Consider the following 20,058-nt stretch of genomic DNA (forward strand, 5'->3'; position numbering starts at 1 on the left):
GTTCCTCCTGACTGCATTAAGGTCATTCGTTGACCTACGAGGAATTTGCCATTCTGGAAATTATACTCAGCCTCAGTAGGCACAATGGCCTTATGTCCTCGAGTTTTGGACTCCCTGCACAAGTTTAAAATATCTTTTCTAGGTTTATGTTATCCAGCCCCTTCATAATTTTTAAATGACCTATGTCGTCAGCCCCTCCTATGTGGTGTCCAAAACCAATCCCTCCTCCAGACCAGATCTGTGTGGGTGATTTCTGTTAGAAGTCACTGGACAACAATCAGCTGTAGGGACGTTTAATTTATGCAATTTAAAAAAAAAATTCCCATGTCCCCCATGCTGAGACCCATTATAATGCCACTTATTTGCCAAGAGCAGCAAGCTCACCCTAGACTAGGGATTACGTTGAGGATCTTATTTTTAAAATGACTCGCACCTGACTCATCAGTACATATACAAAATTAGCCATCTTTGACTACGACATGACTAAAATAGAATAACATTGAATTACAATGGAAACAAGCCGTGGTCCAAACCAGTTTGTGTTGATATTATTTCTGCAGAAGGGCAGCAGCACTAATTTCAGACTTTTGCTCCGTCTACGTGTCATTTTATTCCCCTTTTCTTCAAACCCCTTTGTAATGTTGACATTGGCTCGTGCTTCAATTATAACCCTTTTGTGCAAAAAACATTTCTCCTGTTCTCTATCCTAATTTGCTAACATTTAATTATCCATGTTCCCTTGTTTTGGCTCTTTCAGTCACTAGAAACCTGTTTCTCTATTAAATGACCCCTTCCTTTTTCTAATGAAAGCAAGTTTTTATTCTTGCGTGTGGTTCCTCATACCAGTAAGCATTCTAGTAAGCTTACGCTGTATCCTCTCTATTGCCTCAGCATCTGTCCTATTACTGAAGCCCAGAATTGCATACAGCTGTGGTCCCTCTTCCAAAGCAGTGAAATGGCCCCAGAACAGAACCCTGTGGAACCTGCCTCCTTCTAGTTACTCTGAAAATTTGCTATCAGCTCCTGCCCTCCTGTTTCCTCCATTCTAACCATCTTTAACTCAACTTGCTATCACCTCTTCTCATTTCAAACCTTTCAGCATCACCCAACATGTCTTCTGCACAGCATCCTGTCGGAAAGTTTAAGATAACCCACTACATTCCTCCTATCCACCAAAATTTTATTTTATTTCCCCAAAGATTCAAATCGTATTAAGGTTATCATTAACTGAACTGAAGTTGATTCATTTCATAATCTTATCAACAAATTTATGTGATGCTCTTCAGGGCCAGGGTCCCAAGTTCGATTCCTGGCCTGGATCACTGTCAGGGCCGGCCCAAGGTACCGGCAACTCGGGCAGTCGCCCGGGGCGCCATGTGCTAGGGGGCGCCAGAGACTCGGGTCCCGCGCATGCGCAGATGGGCCGGTGCCAAATGCGCATGCGCGGTGGCCGCCCCCCCTCCCATCCCCCTCCGCCCGCCCCCCCCCCCCCCCCCGGGGCCTCAGGCTCGGACCCGCCCACCCCCTACCCCCCCGGCCCCGCCCCCCCCCGAAGGGCGCCGAAGTTCAGCTTGCCCGGGGCGCCAGCAACCCTAGGGCCGGCGCTGATCACTGTCTGTGTGGAGTCTGCATGTTCTCCCCATGTCTGCGTGGTTTCCTCTTACCAGTCCCGAAAGACATGCTTGTTAGGTGAATTGGACATTCTGAATTCTCCCTCTGTGTACCCACTAGGGGATTTTCACAGTAAACTCATTGCAGTGTTAATGTAGGCGTACCTGTGACAATAATAAAGCTCATTATTATTGTTAAATTAATTTTTAAAATGTGTTGAAATGTAGGAAACACAGAAGCTAATCTCTGCTCAGCAATGTGACAATTATGAGGTAACTTGTTTTGGTGGTTAAGTGATAGTTTTGTTCGTTGAGAGATAAATATTGGCTCAGACACTTCAGAGAAATCCTTTGTTCTTCAAAATAGTGCCTTGGGATTTCCTGTGATACCCAAGAGAGCAGGTGGGGCCTCAGATTAACGTCTCATCTGGAAGGCGGTGTGCCATAGGCCTGCAACAAGTCTTTAGGGAGCTAGGTAGCAGATTAAAAAGCAGGACCTCAAAGGTTGTAATCTCTGGATTACTAGTGTCACATGTTGGTGAGTATAGGAACAGAAGGATAGAGCAGATAAATGTGTGGCTGAAGGGTTGGTGTGGGATGGAGGGCTTTAGTTTCCTGGATCACTGCATCCATTTCTGGGGAAGGTGGGACCTGTACAGGACAGGTTGCACCTGAACTGAAACAGGACTAACAACCTTGCGGGGAGGTTTGCTAGTGCTCTTTGGGGGGGGGGGGGGGGGGGGGGGGGGGGATGGATATGATATTGCTATCCAGAGACGTGGTTGAGGGAGGGGTTGGACTGGCAGCTCAATATTCCGGGGTATAGAGATATGATGGGGGGAGGGGGGGTGCAGCAAAGGAGGTGGTGTTGAAATATTGATCAAGGAGTCAATTACTGTAGTGAGGAGGGATGATATCTTAGCAGGTATTCAATTAATATTTTGCATCTGAATTCACTATGGAGAAGGAAAATGCAGTTAAAGAAAGCAAGGCGGATGGAGTCTGTTAATAATTGAACAGGTTAGCATTGAGAGCGAGAGTTTGTGGGGTTAAAGTGGATAAATCCCCGGCCCAGATGAGATGTATCTTCGGCTACTAAGGGAGTACGTAGGCAAGTGAGGAGATTGCAGGGGCTCTGATGCTAATTTTCAAATCCCCTCCGAGGTGCCAGAGCACTGCTAATGTGGTACCATTATTCTAGAAAGGAAGGAGGAAAAAAAACAGGTAATTACAAGCCAGTGAGTTTAACATCAGTGATGTGGAGATGCCGGCGTTGGACTGGGGTGAGCACAGTAGGAAGTCTTACAACACCAGGTTAAAGTCCAACAGGTTTGTTTCAAACACGAGCTTTCGGAGCGCAGCTCCTTCTTCAGGTGACTGGAGAGGTATGATCCAGAAACATTTATATAGACAAAGTCAGCGATGCCGGACAATGCTTGGAATGCGAGAATTTGCAGGTAATCAAATCATTACAGATCCAGAGAGAGGGATAATCACGGGTTAAAGAGGTGTGAATTGTCTCAAGCCAGAACAGTTGGTGGAATTTTGCAAGTCCAGGCCAGATGGTGGGGAGTTGATGTAATGCGACATGAATCCAAGATCCCGGTTGAGGCCGCACTCATGCGTGCGGAACTTAGCTATAAGTTTTTCCTCGGCAATTCTGCGTTGTCGCGTGTCCTGAAGGCTGCCTTGAAGAACGCTTACCCGGAGATCCGAGGCTGAATGCCCTTGACTGCTGAAGTGTTCCCCGACTGGAAGGGAACATTCCTGCCTGGTGATTGTCGCACGGTGCCCGTTCATTCGTTGTCGCAGTGTCTGCATGGTCTCGCCAATGTACCACGCTTCAGGACATCCTTTCCTGCAGCGTAAGAGGTAGACTACATTGGCCGAGTCGCACGAGTATGTGCCACGTACCTGGTGGGTGGTGTTTCCACGGCTTTTGACAGGGCCACATATGGGAAACTGATCAAGAAGGTAAGAGGCCATGAGATCCAGGGCAATTTGGCAAATTGGATCCAAAACTGGCTTTGTGGCAGGAGACAGCGGGTGATGGTTTTTGTGACTGAAAGCCTGTGTCCAGCAGTGTACTTCAGGGATCGGTGCTGTGTCCCTTGCTGTTTGTAGTGTACTAGATGTGAATATGAGGGGTGTGATCAGTAAGTTCACAGATGACATGAAAATTGGTGGTGTGGTAAGTAACGAGGAGGAAAGCCTTCAATTACAGGATGATATCGATGGGCTGGCCAGGTAGACAGAACAGTGGCGAATTTAATTTAACCCTGAAAAGTGTGAGGTGATGCAAGAACAACAAGGCACTGGAATACACAATGAATGATAGGACAATAGGTTGTACTGCGCACCAGAGGGACTTTGACGTGCATGTCGTAGATACGGTGTTTAAGAAGGCATATGGGATACTTACCTTTATTAGCCGAGGCATATAATGTAAAAACAGGGAGGTTATGATGGAGTTGCATAAAACGCTGGTTAGGCCATAGCTAGAGTATTGCAGTTCTGGTCGCCACTCTATATAGAAAGGAAGTGATTGCACTGGAAGGGGTGCAGAGGAGATTCACCAGGATGTTGTCTGGGCTGGAGTGTTTCAGCTATGAAGAGGCAGGATATGCCTGGGTTGTTTTCTTAGAGCACAGGAGACTGAGGGGAACCTGATTGAGGTGGAACAAATTGAGGGATGTAGTTAGGGTAGATGGGAAGAAACCTTACCCCTTAGTTGGGGGGTCAATAACCAGGGGACATAGATTTAAGGTGAGGGGCAGGAGATTTAAGGTGAGGGGCAGGAGATTTACAGAGGATTTGAGAAAAACATTTTCACCCAGAGGCAGTGGGAATCTAGAACTCACTGCCTGAAAGGAAGGTTGAGACAGCAACCCTCATACCATTTAATAAGCGTTTAGATGAGCTCTTGAAACGTCATGGCATAGAAGGCTACAGACCAAGTTCTGGAAAATGGGATTAGAATAGATAAATGCTTGATGGCCAGCGCACACAGGATGTGCTGAACACCCCCACCCCCCAATCCACGTGAAATGGTCTCCTGACACTGATTGGAGGCTGGTATTTTTGCAATGAAGTGCTCAAAACTATAACAAAGCACAAATCAATATCTTCAGAGACTGAAAGAAATAAGCTCTCACCTATTTCACATGAGACTCTTCACTTCAGCCTGCTTGGACATACACTGCCGCAGTACCTTGTGTCTACAATGAGTAGGGCAAGCATCAGTGTTGAAACCAATTGCATTTTGCGATGAGGGCAGAATAGATATTATTGGGTGAATGGTTATTTTTGTTGGTAATGCAGCCTGTCATGCTGTGCAGATGATGAAGGAATGTCCTTTCCATGCTGTAACCTTTCTTTTCTCCTGTTTTTCTAACAGCTGAAGAGTCTGACAGTGATATTTATATGAGGTTTATGAAATCCCACAAGTGCTATGACATCGTCCCCACCAGTTCAAAGCTTGTTGTATTTGACACTTCATTGCAAGTAAGATGTGTTTTTTAAATTTCATTTTGAGGGTTTGGGCAGCTGTGTGGTCATGCTCATTATGTTGGTATTGTTTTTTTATATATAAAGTATTTTCACGTGAGTGAGATGGAGCTTTATTTACTCGTTCACGGGATGTGGACCTCACTGGCTCAGCCAGCATTTATTGCCCATCACTAATTGCCCTCAAGAAGGTGATGACGAGCCACTGCCTTGAACCATTGCAGTCCATGTGGTGCAGATACATCCACAATGCTGTTAGGGAGGGAACAGAGTTCCAAAACAAAGTACACAAGAGCCTTGAGATGTGGATTGCATCTGCTGTTTCTTGCATGGTAACTTCCCAGTCTCTGTCATCAGGTGTTACAGCACAGAAAGAGGCCCTTCTGTCCATCATGTCTATGCCAGCCATCAAATTCCTATCTATTCTAATCTCATTTTCCAGCACTTGGTCCGTAGCCTTGTATGCTACAGCAATCATGGCATGGCAAGCAGATAAAAGAGAGAACAGGTTCTTACCAACAGCAAGAATAATTATACAGCATTTTTAACATATGGAATGCCTCAAGGTGCTTCACGGGAACACTGTCAGTAAAGATTTGACACTGAGCCGCATAAAGAGCAAGGAGAGGCATGATGGTTCAGGGAGGCAATTCCAGAGCTTGGAACCTAAAAGCATTGACGTCAGTGGTGCAGTGATGAAAATCGAGAATGTGCAGGAGGCTGGAAATGCTTTTTTTTTCATCCAAGGGTTTTGCTGGCTAGGCATTTATTGGCCATCCCTAATTGCCCTTGAGAAGGTGGTGGCGGAGTGCAGACATCAGGAGACAAACACTTTAAGCCTTCAAACCAGAGCTCGCTCTCTCTCTCTCTCTCTGTCTCACGCCCCCTCTCTCCCCCTTAACAGTGCAACACTCCTTTAATCTTGCTTAGGCCCTGATGTGCAGTCCTGGGTTCTCATCTGTGACTCGGAATGCGATACATTACCAGCCTTGACAGTTTCTAGTAGGGAATACTGCTAACTGCTACTCAGTCATTGAAGAGCATCAAGTATCACAGGAGAATTTTGAAACCAGTGTGGCCGAGGTGCTAACTAGTATAAGTGAATGAAGGTAAATATGCTCTGGGACTAGATGCCATTTATTCATGGGTAAACAAGATGAGCAAAGAAATCCGGGGTATACTGGCTTTCCTTGTGAAGGAATCACAGGGCGCTGAGTTAACTCCAATAATTGTATATTGTGAAAGAAGTCTCAAGCCGGTCTGTTACCTTAAGTTTATTCTCAGTACAGTTTAGCAGAGTGTCAGCCTCCTGTTCCCCCACAGCCAACTGTTGCAGCTGTGTCCAGTTGTAGTTGAGCTAGTGATACATAGATGCATAGACGATAGGAGCAGGAGGAGGCCTTTTGGCCCTTCGAGCCTGCTCCGGCATTCATCACGATCATGGCTGATCATCCAACTCAGTAGCCTAATCCTGCTTTCTCCCTATAGCCTTTGATCTTATTCTCCCCAAGTGCTATATCTAGCTGACTCTTGAATAGATTAAATGTTTTAGCATCAACTACTTCCTGTGGTAATGAATTCCACAGGTTCACCGTCCTTTGGGTGAAGAAATGTCTCCTCATCTCTGTCCGAAATGTGTACCCTGAATCCTCAGACTGTGACCCCTGGCTCTGGGCACACACACTATTGGGAACATCTTCCCTGCATCTACCTTGTCTAGTCCTGTTAGAATTAAGATCATCGCCTATCTTTAACAATGCAATTGGCTTAATAATGTAATTGCCAAAGGATGATACATTGATCGGTAGTACTGGGAGAAACAAAACAATAACTCTACAGGTGACAAAGTGGGGTCACTGATAACTAACATTAGCGATTAAAATAATAGAAACTATACTAAACGGTTGAGCTGGAGGAATCAACCAGATTACAATATCTTGCCTGATATGCAGCCTTGAAGTCGACATGGATGAAGTAGATAGTTATTTCCCAACATTAATTGATTTGAAAAGCCAGTAAGTTTTTTGGTCCAGGCAGCAAGTGAACCAAAAAAAAGTTGGTTTTAAAAATAGGAAACAGTGGTCACAAAAAGTAAAATTTCAGCTAAACTGTTGAATGAAATCCCAGAAGGGTCAGTGATTACAATTTGCATAAGTGACCTTGTAATGAAAATTGATGAATTGAAAATAAAGAAACTAGTAAAGGCCTAGGATACAGGAAAGGATTTGCACAATTATTTAGATTATTATGCAGGAGAGTAGAAAATGGCATTGCTGATAACTGTGAACATTCCTCAGAAAAAAGGTACAAAAACAGAAAAAAACAGAACTTTGCAAGCAGAGGTTTTGAAAAATCTGGTTCAGCCGAGGGAGGGGGAATGGGGAGATAGAATTTGTTCCCCAAGTGTGGGGAGATAGTGGTTTAGTGGTATTATCGCTGGTAATCCAGGATAAATCTCTGGGGGCCTGGGTTCAAATCCCACCACAGCAGGTGATAGAATTTAAATTGAATTTTTATGGGGGCCAGTTTAGCTCAGTTGGCCAGTCAGCTGGTTCGTGATGCAGAGTGAGGCCAACAGCGCGGGTTCAAATCCCGTATCTGCTGAGGTTATTCCTGACCTTGCTTATCGCCTGCGGTGATCCTCGGGTTAAATCACCGCCAGACAGCTCTCCCCCCTCAAAGGGGAAAGTAGCCTTTGTCCATCTGGGACTATGGTGACTTTACTCCAAGAGAGCGGAGATGATGGTGTGGTGGTAATATCTCTGAACTATTAACCTAGAGGCCCAGGTTAATGTTTAGGGTGGCACGGTAGCACAGTGGTTAGCACTGTTGCTTCACAGCTCCAGGGTCCCAGGTTTGATTCCTGGCTTTTGGTCACTGTCTGTGCGGAGTCTGCACGTTCTCCCCATGTCTGCGTGGGTTTCCTCCGGGTGCTCTGGTTTCCTCCCACAGTCCAAAGATGTGCAGTTAGGCGGATTGCCCCTTCCAAAAAGGTTAGGTGGGGTTACTGGGTTACGGGGATAGGGTGGAGGTGTGGGCTTAAGTAGGGTGCTCTTTCCAAGGGCCGGTGCAGACTCAGTGGGTGAATGGCCTCCTTCTGCACTGTAAAGTCTATGATTCTAAGAAGTCAAAGCTACTGCTTTAAGCCTCCCATGATTTAACTGGAGGAAACTATGGCTTCATCAAGACTACATGGTGGCCATGCAGCTAACAGCATAGGCATGGAGGGGCTGAGAGATGTGATGGTCTGGTTAAAGTTGGGTATCATCAGTGCACATGTAGAAGCTTCCTTAGTGGATATCACTGAAAGGCAGCATGTAGATAATAGACTTATAGGAAACTCCAGAGGAACAGGTAGTCAACAAAGGGTTTACACTTTACATTTCACTCTCCATTAGACATCGGAAAGGCTACATAGGGGAACAAATAAACTAATCTCTATTTTAAAACGGATGAGCTTTGATGAGCAATTGAAGGAGTTATGCTTTACAATCTAGAATGGGAATAGTTAAAGCAGGATCTCGTTGAGGCATATTAAATAGTATAAATAAAGAAAACATAAAATTAAGCTGAATTCATCATGCTATTCCTCCCCAGTTCACTGCCTTCCTTAATCGAGCGAATAGACTCCCCACCCTTTGAATTTGCCATCACACGATCTGTCTACTCCCATCGTGTCAATCATGGATAAGGCTATCTCTGATCACTTCATGGTCTCGCTCTCCACCCACATTTCCCTTGCCCCTCCCAACTCTACTTTCCGTGTCTACCTCTGGAAAACACACTCTCCTAATTTATTTGCAACTGCAGTTTCAAAATCCTAATGAGTCTTTGGTCATCCATTCACCATGACATTTCTGAAACTACGAATCTGCTCAGTCGCACCTTTGCATTAGACCTTATCAAAACGTTACTCGCTCCTCGGGTGTGGCTGTTATCTTGGACTTAGCTTCCCCAGTCTCATGCAGGATAAAATCTGCTGTGCTGTGAAGCCACTGTGCTGCCCATTGCTACTGTGTTGCCCATGTTTATGGTGGTGGGTGCCCGAACAGCTGTCCCTTAAGTCCAAGAGATGCAGACTTGATCAGTAATGACAGACAAATAGGGCAGCACGGTGGCACAGTGGATAGCATTGATGCCTACGGCACTGAGGACCTGGGTTCGAATCCAGGCCCTGGGTCATTGTCTGTGAGGAGTTTGCACATTCTCCCCGTGTCTGCGTGGGTTTCGCCCCCACAACCCAAAGATGTGCAGGTTAGGTGGATTGGTCACGTTAAATTGCCCCTTAATTGGAAAAAATAATTGGGTACTCTAAATTTTTATTTAAAAAAAAAGTAATGACAGACAAATGATGGGAACATGCTAGAATCCATTATTGATGAAATAGTATGAGAGCATTTAGAATATCTCATTACTGTGCAAGTAGGCTTTTATGAAGTGAAATTGTGGTGGATAAATTTATTAGATTTCTTTGAAGATGTAACCAGCAGAGTGGATAAAGGAGAACCAGTAGATTTGATGTATTTGGATTTCCAAAAGATATTTGATAATCTTTTATTATCACAAGTATGAAGTTACTGTGAAAAGCCAAGTTGCCACATAAAAGGTTGCCATGCAAAAACTGATGAGTCAGCATGGTTTCATGAAAAGGAAATAATGCCTGACTAGTTTATCAGTTTTCAAGGAAGTCTCAACCAGAGTGGATAGAGGGGAACCAGGAGATGTGCTGTAGTTGGACTTCCAGAAAGGATTCAACAAGGTACCTCTCAAAAGGTTAAGTTACAATCCAGAATGGGAATAGTTAAAGCAGGATCTCATTGAGGCATATTAAATAGTATAAATAAAGAAAACATATAATTGAGCTGAATTCATCATAAGAGCCCATGATACTGGAGGTAGTATGCTGGCATGGATAGAGAATCCTGACTAATGGTCAGGAAACAGCGAGTGGGGATAAGGATTATTTTTCAGGTTGGTGGCCTGCAATCAGTGGGGTTGCACAGGGAGCAGTGCTGTGTAGCAACAATTTACAATATATATTAATGACCTGGAGGAAGGAAGTGATTGTACTGCAGTCAAATCTGCAAATATCACAAAAATAGGTGGAAAGGCAAGTTACAAACAGCTTGCAAAGAGATAGTGATAGGTTATGTAAGTGGGCAAATGGAGTATAATGTGGAAAAATGTGAAGTTCATTTTCGAAGGGAGGGTGAAAGAACAGTATTTAAGTGGAGAAAAACTGCAGAAAGCTGAAACACATTTGGGGGGGCTTGAGCTCGAAACCCACATCAGGAAGGTTAATGAAATTAAAAACCAAATACTGGACAATCTCAGCAGTTCTGACAGCATCTGTGGCGAGAGAAGGGAGCTAACGTTTTGGATCTGGATGACTCTTTGTCAAAGGTAGAGAGAACTGCAAATGGGGTCAGATTTATATTGTTGTGCGGGATAGAGAGCATCCTATCCGGCTGCATCACCGCCTGGTGTGGCAACTGCTCGATCGCAAGAAACTGCAGTGTGGTGAACTCAGCCCATCGCATCACACAAGCTTGCCACCCCCACATTGATTCTGTACACACCTCTCACTGCCTCAGGAAGGCAGACGGCATTATCAGAGAGACCCCCCCCCCCCTTCCCCCGGGCGATGCCTTCTTCCCGACCCTTCCATCAGGCAGGAGGTACAGGAGACTGAAGACCCGCACATCCAGACATAGGAACAGCTTCTTCCCCACAGCTACAAGACTCCTCAATAACTCCCCTCGGACTGATCTGTTCCCTGTAAGAACGCTATTCATGATGCCCTATGCTGCTCTTCACTGGCCCTTGTTCCACACTAACCAATCACTGTTTGTCGATGTACCATTTGTCAATGTTCTCTGTTGATTATTCTTTTTGTCTACTGTGTAAGTACTGTGCACGTTTCCTCGGCCGCAGAAATTTTTTTTTCACTGTACTTCGGTAGATGTGACAATAAATCAAGCCAACAATCAACTCTTGTGGGGGTGTGTGTGGCATGGAGAAATGGGGCTGGATAGAGGGCCAGGGATAGGTGGAGGTTGACTAAGATATCGTGGACAGAAAGACAAAAGGACTGTAAATAGGGGTGATCAAGACTAAGAAAGTGTTGATAGTAACACATTAAGAGATTAGAATTTGTTAGTGGCAGAAGGAAAGTGTCAAAGGACAATCTGGAACAAGGAACCTGTTTTAGTGGGGGGTGAGACAGTGGTGAGGGATAAACAATGGTGGAGTATAAAAGTAGGGATGTCTTGCGACAGCTATACAGGGCATTGGTGAATTAACACCCTGGAGACTAGTGTATGGTTTTGGTCACCTTAAGGAGGGGCATAGATGTATTGCAGGATGTTCGGAGAAGGTTTACTCTGCTGATTCTTGGATGAGGCATTTGTCTTATGAGGAAAGGTGGGCATGTACACATTGGAGTTTAGAAGAATGGGAGGTGATCTTTTTCAAACATCTATAGCTCTGGGGGTAGCTTTGGCAATGCAGATGCTCGGAGGATATTTCCTCTCATGGAGGAATCTAGAACTCTGGGCAGAGTTTAAAAATAAGAGGTCTCCCATTTGAAGAGGAGGAGAAATTTCTTCTAGAGGGTCGTTAATCTGTGGAATTCTCCGACACAAGTGGTGTCATTGCATACAGGATATTTGAGGTTGAGCAAGAAACGTTACTCAACGTTCTGGACTCGAAACGTTAGCTCTTTTCTCTTCCTACAGATGCTGCCAGACCTGCTGAGAATTTCCAGCATTTTCTCTTTGGTATGAGACTGAAACAGTCTGTTTACAACATTGGTGTCCTATTTGACCTTGAGATGAGCTTCCAATTACATATTCACAGTGTCGCTAAGTTGGGGATAATATATTAGCATAGATAGAGGACCGGTTAATAGACGGGTAGAAAAGTGAATGTACAAGAAAAGCATGTTCAGGCTGTGACCACAGCCATTTATAGATTAGAGCCTCAGCCATTTGCTATTTATACTAATACTGAGACAATGAGACCGAGTAAATGTCTGAGTTTGCTAATGATGCAAAGGGAATATAATGTGTGTAGAGGGCACAGAAGCTGCAAAAAGATCTAGAGAGGTTATGAGAGTAGGCACCAAAGTGGAGTCGAAACTTTCATAGCAACAATAGAAAAGCAGGATATTTTAGACTGTGTGAAGTTTGTAAATGTTGATGTTCAGAGAGACTTGAATCTACTCCTAAAAGGATGCAGGCTATCGTTTTGTATTGAGATCATAAGACCTACTTTTAGTAGGCCTACATTAACACTGCAAAGAAGTTACTGTGACAAGCCCCTAGTCGCCACATTCCGGCGCCTATTCGGGAACACAAAGGGAGAATTCAGAATTCACCTAAAAAGCACATCTTTTGGGACTTGTGGGAGGAAATCAGAGCACCCGGAGGAAACCCATGCAGACACAGGGAGAACATGCTGACTCCACTCAGACAGTGACCCAAGCCAGGAATCCACCCTGGGGCTGTGAAGCAACAGTGCTCTACCCACTGTGCGACCGTGCTGCGCTGTTGACATCAGACTGATCAGCTTCTGGGATGTTTGAGCCTGCAGTGTATTGTTATCAGACTGATCAGTGTGTGGGATGTTATAACCTGCTGAAGGTGTATTGATATCAGACTGATCAGCTTGTGGGATGTTATAACCTGCTGAAGGTGTATTGATATCAGACTGATCAGTGTGTGGGATGTTATAACCTGCTGAAGGTGTATTGATATCAGACTGATCAGTGTGTGGGATGTTATAACCTGCTGAAGGTGTATTGATATCAGACTGATCAGTGTGTGGGATGTAATAACCTGCTGAAGGTGTATTGATATCAGACTGATCAGTGTGTGGGATGTTATAACCTGCTGAAGGTGTATTGATATCAGACTGATCAGTTTGTGGGATGTTATAACCTGCTGAAGGTGTATTGATATCAGACTGATCAGTGTGTGGGATGTCATAACCTGCTGAAGGTGTATTGATATCAGACTGATCAGCTTGTGGGATGTTATAACCTGCTGAAGGTGTATTGATATCAGACTGATCAGTGTGTGGGATGTTATAACCTGCTGAAGGTGTATTGATATCACACTGATCAGTGTGTGGGATGTTATAACCTGCTGAAGGTGTATTGATATCACACTGATCAGTGTGTGGGATGTTATAACCTGCTGTAGGTGTATTGATATCACACTGATCAGTGTGTGGGATGTTTGAGCCTGCTGTGTATTGATATCAGACTGATCAGCTTGTGGGATGTTATAACCTGCTGAAGGTGTATTGATATCAGACTGGTCAATGTGTGGGATGTTATAACCTGCTGAAGGTGTATTGATATCAGACTGATCAGTGTGTGGGATGTTTGAGCCTGCAGTGTATTGATATCAGACTGATCAGTGTGTGGGATGTTATAACCTACTGGCGGTGTATTGATATCAGACTGATCAGTGTGTGGGATGTTATAACCTGCTGAAGGTGTATTGATATCAGACTGATCAGCTTGTGGGATGTTATAACCTGCTGAAGGTGTATTGATATCAGACTGATCAGTATGTGGGATGTTATAACCTGCTGAAGGTGTATTGATATCAGACGATCAGTGTGTGGGATGTTTGAGCCTGCAGTGTATTGATATCAGACTGATCAGTGTGTGGGATGTTATTACCTGCTGAAGGTGTATTGAGCGAAGGAGAAAGGCAGTGAAAAATAGTTGCTAGAGTTAGGCCAGGGATTCCCACACTGGTGCTTGAGTCACAGGACGAGCAGTTGGGATTGCGGGCTTCGTGGCAATAATGGCAGCTGGAGCATAGACCTGGCGGCCCTGGGATTGCCGGTGAGGTGCCTTTAAATCTGCATGATAGGGGGCAGCACGGTGGCGCTGCGGGTTAGCCCTGCGCCTCACGGCGCCGGGGTCCCAGGTTTCACCCCCACAACCCAAAAATGTGCAGGATCAGTGAATTGGCCACACTAAATTGCCGCTTAATTGGAAAAACTTAATTGGCTATTCTAAGTTTACTTAAAAAAAAGAAAAATCTGCATGATTATGTTTTGCCTGTGGATGTGGCCTAACAAGAGGAGCTCTGAGGCCTGATTGCTGCCATCATTAGATCCTGCAATCTAATGAAGGTCACGCCTTCTCGACCTTGCCCCTTGCCTGAGGTGTGGTGATCCTCAGGTTAAATCACCACCAGTCAGCTCTCCCCCCTCCAAAGGGAAAGCAACCTATGGTCATCTGGGGCTCTGATGACTTTAACTTTACCTAGAGCCTGCAAGTAATTTTATTTTAGTGTTTGTAACCCTGCCATTTGAACTCTCTTCTCCCCCTTCCCAAAACAGCAATTCCTCCTGCCTGGTCAAACCTCTAACTGCCCCCCACCCCCCACCGCCAATTTGCAATCTGGAGTCGCACCATGTGTGAATTATTAAAATGGACCCACACAGGGCTCACCCTCAGGAAGCTGGAGTTGTGTACATTAGGCCACGTACTAAACACGCAACATTAATTTGCGATCACAGGGGGAATATCCCAGGTTGTGCTGTCCAGTTATTGACTATTAAGCACCTTTGGCAAACCCTCAAGCACAAGTCATTCGGACCCGTATGAGGGTGCCTTGCATTACATTACACACCACCATAAGACAATCTTAAAATGTTATCAATGTTTTACAAAGGAACTGAAGTAAATCAGTATATACTGTAACCTTGCTTTTCTGCTCATAAATTGCCTGACAGCTATAACATCTCAAAATGGGAATATATCATTGACAGATACTAAATTTAGTACAAGTTTGGAATAAAACAGAGCAATGGTTAGTTGAAGAAAGCATTCTGCCGTTCAAATGCATCTATAATAATTGCAGGACTTTCCAAAGTGCTTTGTAGCCAGTTAATTAACCTTAGGGTGTAGTTTCTCTTGTATCAAATATGGCAACCTATTTGCCGTCGACAAGATCTCACAATCGACAGAGTTAAATAAATAGATGATCTGTTTTGAAGTGATATTGGTTGAGAGGTAAAGATTTCCCTGGACACCGGCAAATTCCCCTACTGACGCTTAAATATTGCTGTGGAGAGGGGAGACGAGGCCCAGGTTTAACATCTCATCTGAAACAAGGCATCTCCAACCCTTGTCCTGTTCCGGCGTGTCGTCCTCAATTTTGTGCTCAAGCCACTGGAGTGGAACTTGAGCTCATGACACAATGGGGCAAGTGTCCCATTGAGCTGAGCCATTCACCCAGGTGATGCAGAATTCAGTCATGCTTAAAATTTTTCAACCTGTGATTGTTCTTCTTTGAATTTTCTTTTTATCATAGAATTTACAGTGCAGAAGGAGGTCATTCGGCCCATCAAGTCTGCACTGGCTCTTGGAAAGAGCACCCTACCCAAGGTCAACACCTCCACCCTATCCCCATAACCCAGTAACCCCACCCAACACTAAGGGCAATTTTGGACACTATGGGCAATTTATCATGGCCAATCCACCTAACCTGCACATCTTTGGACTGTGGGAGGAAACCGGAGCACCCGGAGGAAACCCACACACACACTGGGAGGATGTGCAGACTCCACACAGGCAGTGACCCAAGCTGGAATTGAACCTGGGACCCTGGAGCTGTGAAGCGATTGTGCTATCCACAATGCTACCAGTTTGATGCTGGATCTTTGAGATGTATCACATTAAAACATTATTTTCCTTGGTGTAATTGTAGTCTTGCCCATGCTCACCATGGCCCATAGACTGAAGTCAGCATTCTGAGGGAAAAGGCACCCATCTGTTCCATAAGATCACCTGTTGTGTTTGTTATGCTATCCCATGGGAGTTTGTCTCTATTTTTCTGTGCTGCGCTTGCATCTCTGTTTAGTTTACGCACGAAAGTTAATGTTTCCTTCAGCTGCATTTTATTTTTTTCTCTTTGGGTGTAACATTGGCTGCCTGGATTGATTCTGGGCAACCACATGGAAGAGAATTGTGTCAATTAAGCCAGGTGTATCTCTCTACAGATTTTAACAATCTCTTTGATTCTCCAGGTAAAAAAGGCCTTCTTTGCTTTGGTGGCAAATGGCGTTCGAGCAGCCCCACTTTGGGAGAGCACAAAACAGAGTTTTGTAGGTAAGTTGATGTTGAATCACAATTGGATAGAAGTTGTTGAAGATTTTCAAATCAAAATCAAAATCGATGAAGAATAACACTGAATAAGGCAGCACGGTAGCATTGTGGATAGCACAATCGCTTCACAGCTCCAGGGTCCCAGGTTCGATTCTGGCTTGGGCCACTGTCTGTGTGGAGTCTGCACATCCTCCCCGTGTGTGCGTGGGTTTCCTCCGGGTGCTCCGGTTTCCTACCACAGTCCAAAGATGTGCAGGTTAGGTGGATTGGCCATGATAAATTGCCCTTAGTGTTGAGTGGGGTTAGTGGGTTATGGGGATAGGGTGGAGGTGTTAACCTTGGGTAGGGTGCTCTTTCCAGGAGCCGGTGCAGACTCGATGGGCCGAATGGCCTCCTTCTGCACTGTAAATTCTATGAATCCATGGAAACTTCTGTGCCCTATAGAGAACCAGACATGCAAAAGGAAAAGCAGGAGGAAAATCTGCAATGGATTACTGGCAGGATGGAGGGACAAGGAACCCTAAATGTTTTTTGAGAAAGCAATTAGACAGGTTCTTGCTAACAAATAACGGTCAGGGTTGCACAGTGTCAGAAATTTGAAACATGACGTGGTATTTGTAATATGGTTGGTAGAAGCAGGTGATTTTGGACCTACAGTTCGGGGGTGGGAGTGGTGATCTGGGTCTGATGTAGACTAATTGATGGGGTTCAGTTGCTGAAATTGGGCAATAACTTCATTATTGCTGTATCATGTGACTACAGGATGGTAGAGGGCAACCTAGATAGATTTTGCTGTACCTTTGTGCAGCAAATCATATGTTATTAGAAATACACCACGGGGACATCGTGAATAGGTATGTTTGAAGAATTGGGGTTCTTCTCCTGCCTTGAACTTTTGCTATTTAACAACCAGATATGGCCTTTTCGTTCATTTACTATTGCACCATGCACTTCAGAATTCAAATTACTGTTTGGATGGTTGTAGTTTACTGCATCACTGTTGTTTTTCTGTCTTCTGAATCTTTGCGACGTTTGGTTAATTATCTGACTTGAGTGGTCCTAACTCTAGTTTCATGACTTGACTTTGTTAGGATTGTATTCTGCTGTGGTGCACATTGTGTCAGCAGTGCCCCTCGGGATTCCTCTGTTTAAGAATAAAAGCACATGAGTGATTGAGATCAGCCATAACCGAATTGAATGGCAGAACAGGCTGGAGGGCTGAATGGACTTTCCTGTTGGGAGGATTTGATGAGTCTTGTGGGATGAAGGAGCTAATGTAATCGGCTTGGCTGAAGTCACATGATCACTGTGCATTGCCCATGTTAATGACTTTTACCTTTTTTGGTTCAGTTTGACTTGCGCAGCTTAACTTTCCAATTCCTCCAACATGGTTCCCTTGATAATTGGTACTTGCTGCCTAAACACTTTTTTTAAAAATCATCAATATAAAGAAAGATAAGGATGGCACAATGGTGCAGTGGTTAGCACGGCTGCCTCACTGGATCAATCCCAGCCCCGGGTCACTGTCCGTGTGGAGCACATTCTCCCCGTCTCTGTGGGTCTCCCTCCACAAAGATGTGAAGGGTAAGTGGATTGGCCATGCTAAATTGCCACTTAATTGGAAGAAGTTTTAAAATATTGAAAAAATAAATAAGAGTCTTAGTTAATAGATTCTTAGTTTGAAAAGGGATCAACTTGCATAAGGACAGTAGGATTTGAATAAAGTGCAGTGTGTCTAATGGAAAAGCCTTTTGTTCTTTAAATTTGAATGTGTAGTTTTCTATAAAGCATTACCATGTATGTTTTACCACCCACATTTCAAGTCTTGGTATTTTGTAGATTAATTACCATTTCTGGATAACATCATGTAAACATCAAAACTGAGCAATATTTGTTAGACAATTGTATTGTTTTCTGAGATGAACAGGTTTTGTTGGGCTTCTACCTTCTGTAGAATTAAACTTTGGACATTACGGATCAGAATTGAAGAGAAACTTATAAAAGTTACATCAGAATAATTTATCACTAGAATCATAGAATTTACAGTGCAGAAGGAAGCCATTCAGCCCATCGAGTTTGCACCGGCCCTTGGAAAGAGCACACTCCCGAGGCCAAACCTTCCTTCCTATCCCCGTAAGCCAGTAACCCCACCCAACCCTTTTTTGGACACTAAGGTCAATTTAGCATGGCCAATCCACCAAACCTGCACATCTTTGGACTGTGGGAGGAAACCCACACCCAGACACGGGGAGAACGTGCCGACTCCGCACAGACAGTGACCCAAGCCGGGAATCGAACCTGGATCTCTGAAGCAACTGTGCTAACCACAGTGCTACCGTTCCGCCCCACTAGATTAGGGATCTGTTGTGTAGAGTGTTTGTAGCATGCAGGAATCGTCTGCAAGCTTCCCTACGTGAGTAGCCTGCACGTGCCATGGTCCTGATGTCTCTTTGGGATATGTCATTGCACATTGAGGGAGGACAGGAAAACTTGGGAGAGATAGGGCGATTGTGGGACCAGCATTCGGGTGGGATAGAGTATGGGGCCAGTGTTAGCTGGGCAGTGGTTGGAGTTATCTGAGATTGAGCCTCGACTGTCACTAATGGCTACATGCAGGAAGCCACAATCGCCCCCAACACTGATTTTACACTGCAGGCTGCGCCACCGCTGCTCACTCTGGGAGAGGAACAACATGGTACATCCAGAGTCCCACTCCCTCCGGCGCACACTTGGTCAACAAGCTACTACAGATCAAATCTGATTTCTGAACCTTGCTGAGTTTTCAGCTTGAGCTTCAATAGGTGGCGAGAGAGAAACCTGAAAGATGAGATTTGAGCTGTGGTGGGCATTCTTTTTATTTGGAAGAGAATCTCACTGCTCTGTGTATTCTTTTTATTTTAAATGCTTGAAACAATACCAAGATGGATTGGATATCACTTAAATGTAATGTGGTGTTTCGATATTGTACTGTTCACCTTCCATAAACAGTAATCCTGTCTAGCTCTGACAACCTGGTTTGTTATAGATTTGGTCCAGATGTAAATTTATGGGAAAAGTGATAAAAATCTGAATCCCACAGTGCAAAAGCAACAATTTGCATGTATGCACCGCCTTTAACGTAGTCAAGTGTCCCAAGGCATTTTGCAAGGGCATTATGAAACAAATTCTCTGACGCTGAGGCACGTAAGGAGATATTAGGACAGGTGGTCAGATAGAGGTTTTAAGGAGCATCTTACAGGAAGGAGAGAGGCGGGAGAGGTTTAAGGAGGAAATTCCAGCGTTTAGGGACTAAGCAGTTGAAGTAAGATCATCTAGAATCATAGAATTTCTACAGTGCAGGAGGAGGCCATTCAGCCCATCATGCCTGCACCAACCCCCTGAAAGAGCACCCTACCCAGGCTCCCACCCTGTCCCTGCAGCCCCCGTAACCCCACTTAACCTGCACATCCCTGGACGCGAGGGGCAATTTAGCATGGCCAATCCATCTAACCTGCACGTTTTTGGAATCTGGTGGAACAATGCAAGCAAGACATTTTCGAGGGTCTCCGTTGTGAAACAATGCAGTCCCAGCTACTTTTATTTGCATACATGCAAATTGTGGGGCTCAAAAGACTAAGGAAACATTTATAAAGCATTACTATACAGAGCAGGCTGGGCGAAGATTAATAAGCCACAGAATCCAAGAGAGACAAATGGAAGCAGAAATTTCAACACATAATTAATATACAGACGTTGGACTTGCATTCTTTTGTTTGAATGTAAAGTGTTGATTTATCCATGATTTTCTTGTAGCTACATAATTATTCT

General features: G+C 44.6%; 1 protein-coding gene across 6 annotated transcripts in view; it reads left to right on the plus strand.

Annotated features, from left to right (window-relative positions):
• The window catches only part of LOC119966551 (5'-AMP-activated protein kinase subunit gamma-2), a 577,858-nt gene that overhangs the window by 469,931 nt on the left and 87,869 nt on the right, over window positions 1–20,058 (plus strand). For all 6 annotated transcript variants that reach the window (XM_038798441.1, XM_038798440.1, XM_038798439.1 and 3 more), the window contains 2 exons: window positions 5,008–5,114; window positions 16,173–16,254. In XM_038798441.1, the coding sequence (XP_038654369.1) occupies window positions 5,008–5,114; window positions 16,173–16,254 (189 nt within the window). The remainder of the gene's footprint in view (window positions 1–5,007; window positions 5,115–16,172; window positions 16,255–20,058) is intronic.

The sequence above is a fragment of the Scyliorhinus canicula genome, chromosome 5 (assembly GCF_902713615.1).
Source record: "Scyliorhinus canicula chromosome 5, sScyCan1.1, whole genome shotgun sequence".
Classification (NCBI taxonomy): domain Eukaryota; kingdom Metazoa; phylum Chordata; class Chondrichthyes; order Carcharhiniformes; family Scyliorhinidae; genus Scyliorhinus; species Scyliorhinus canicula.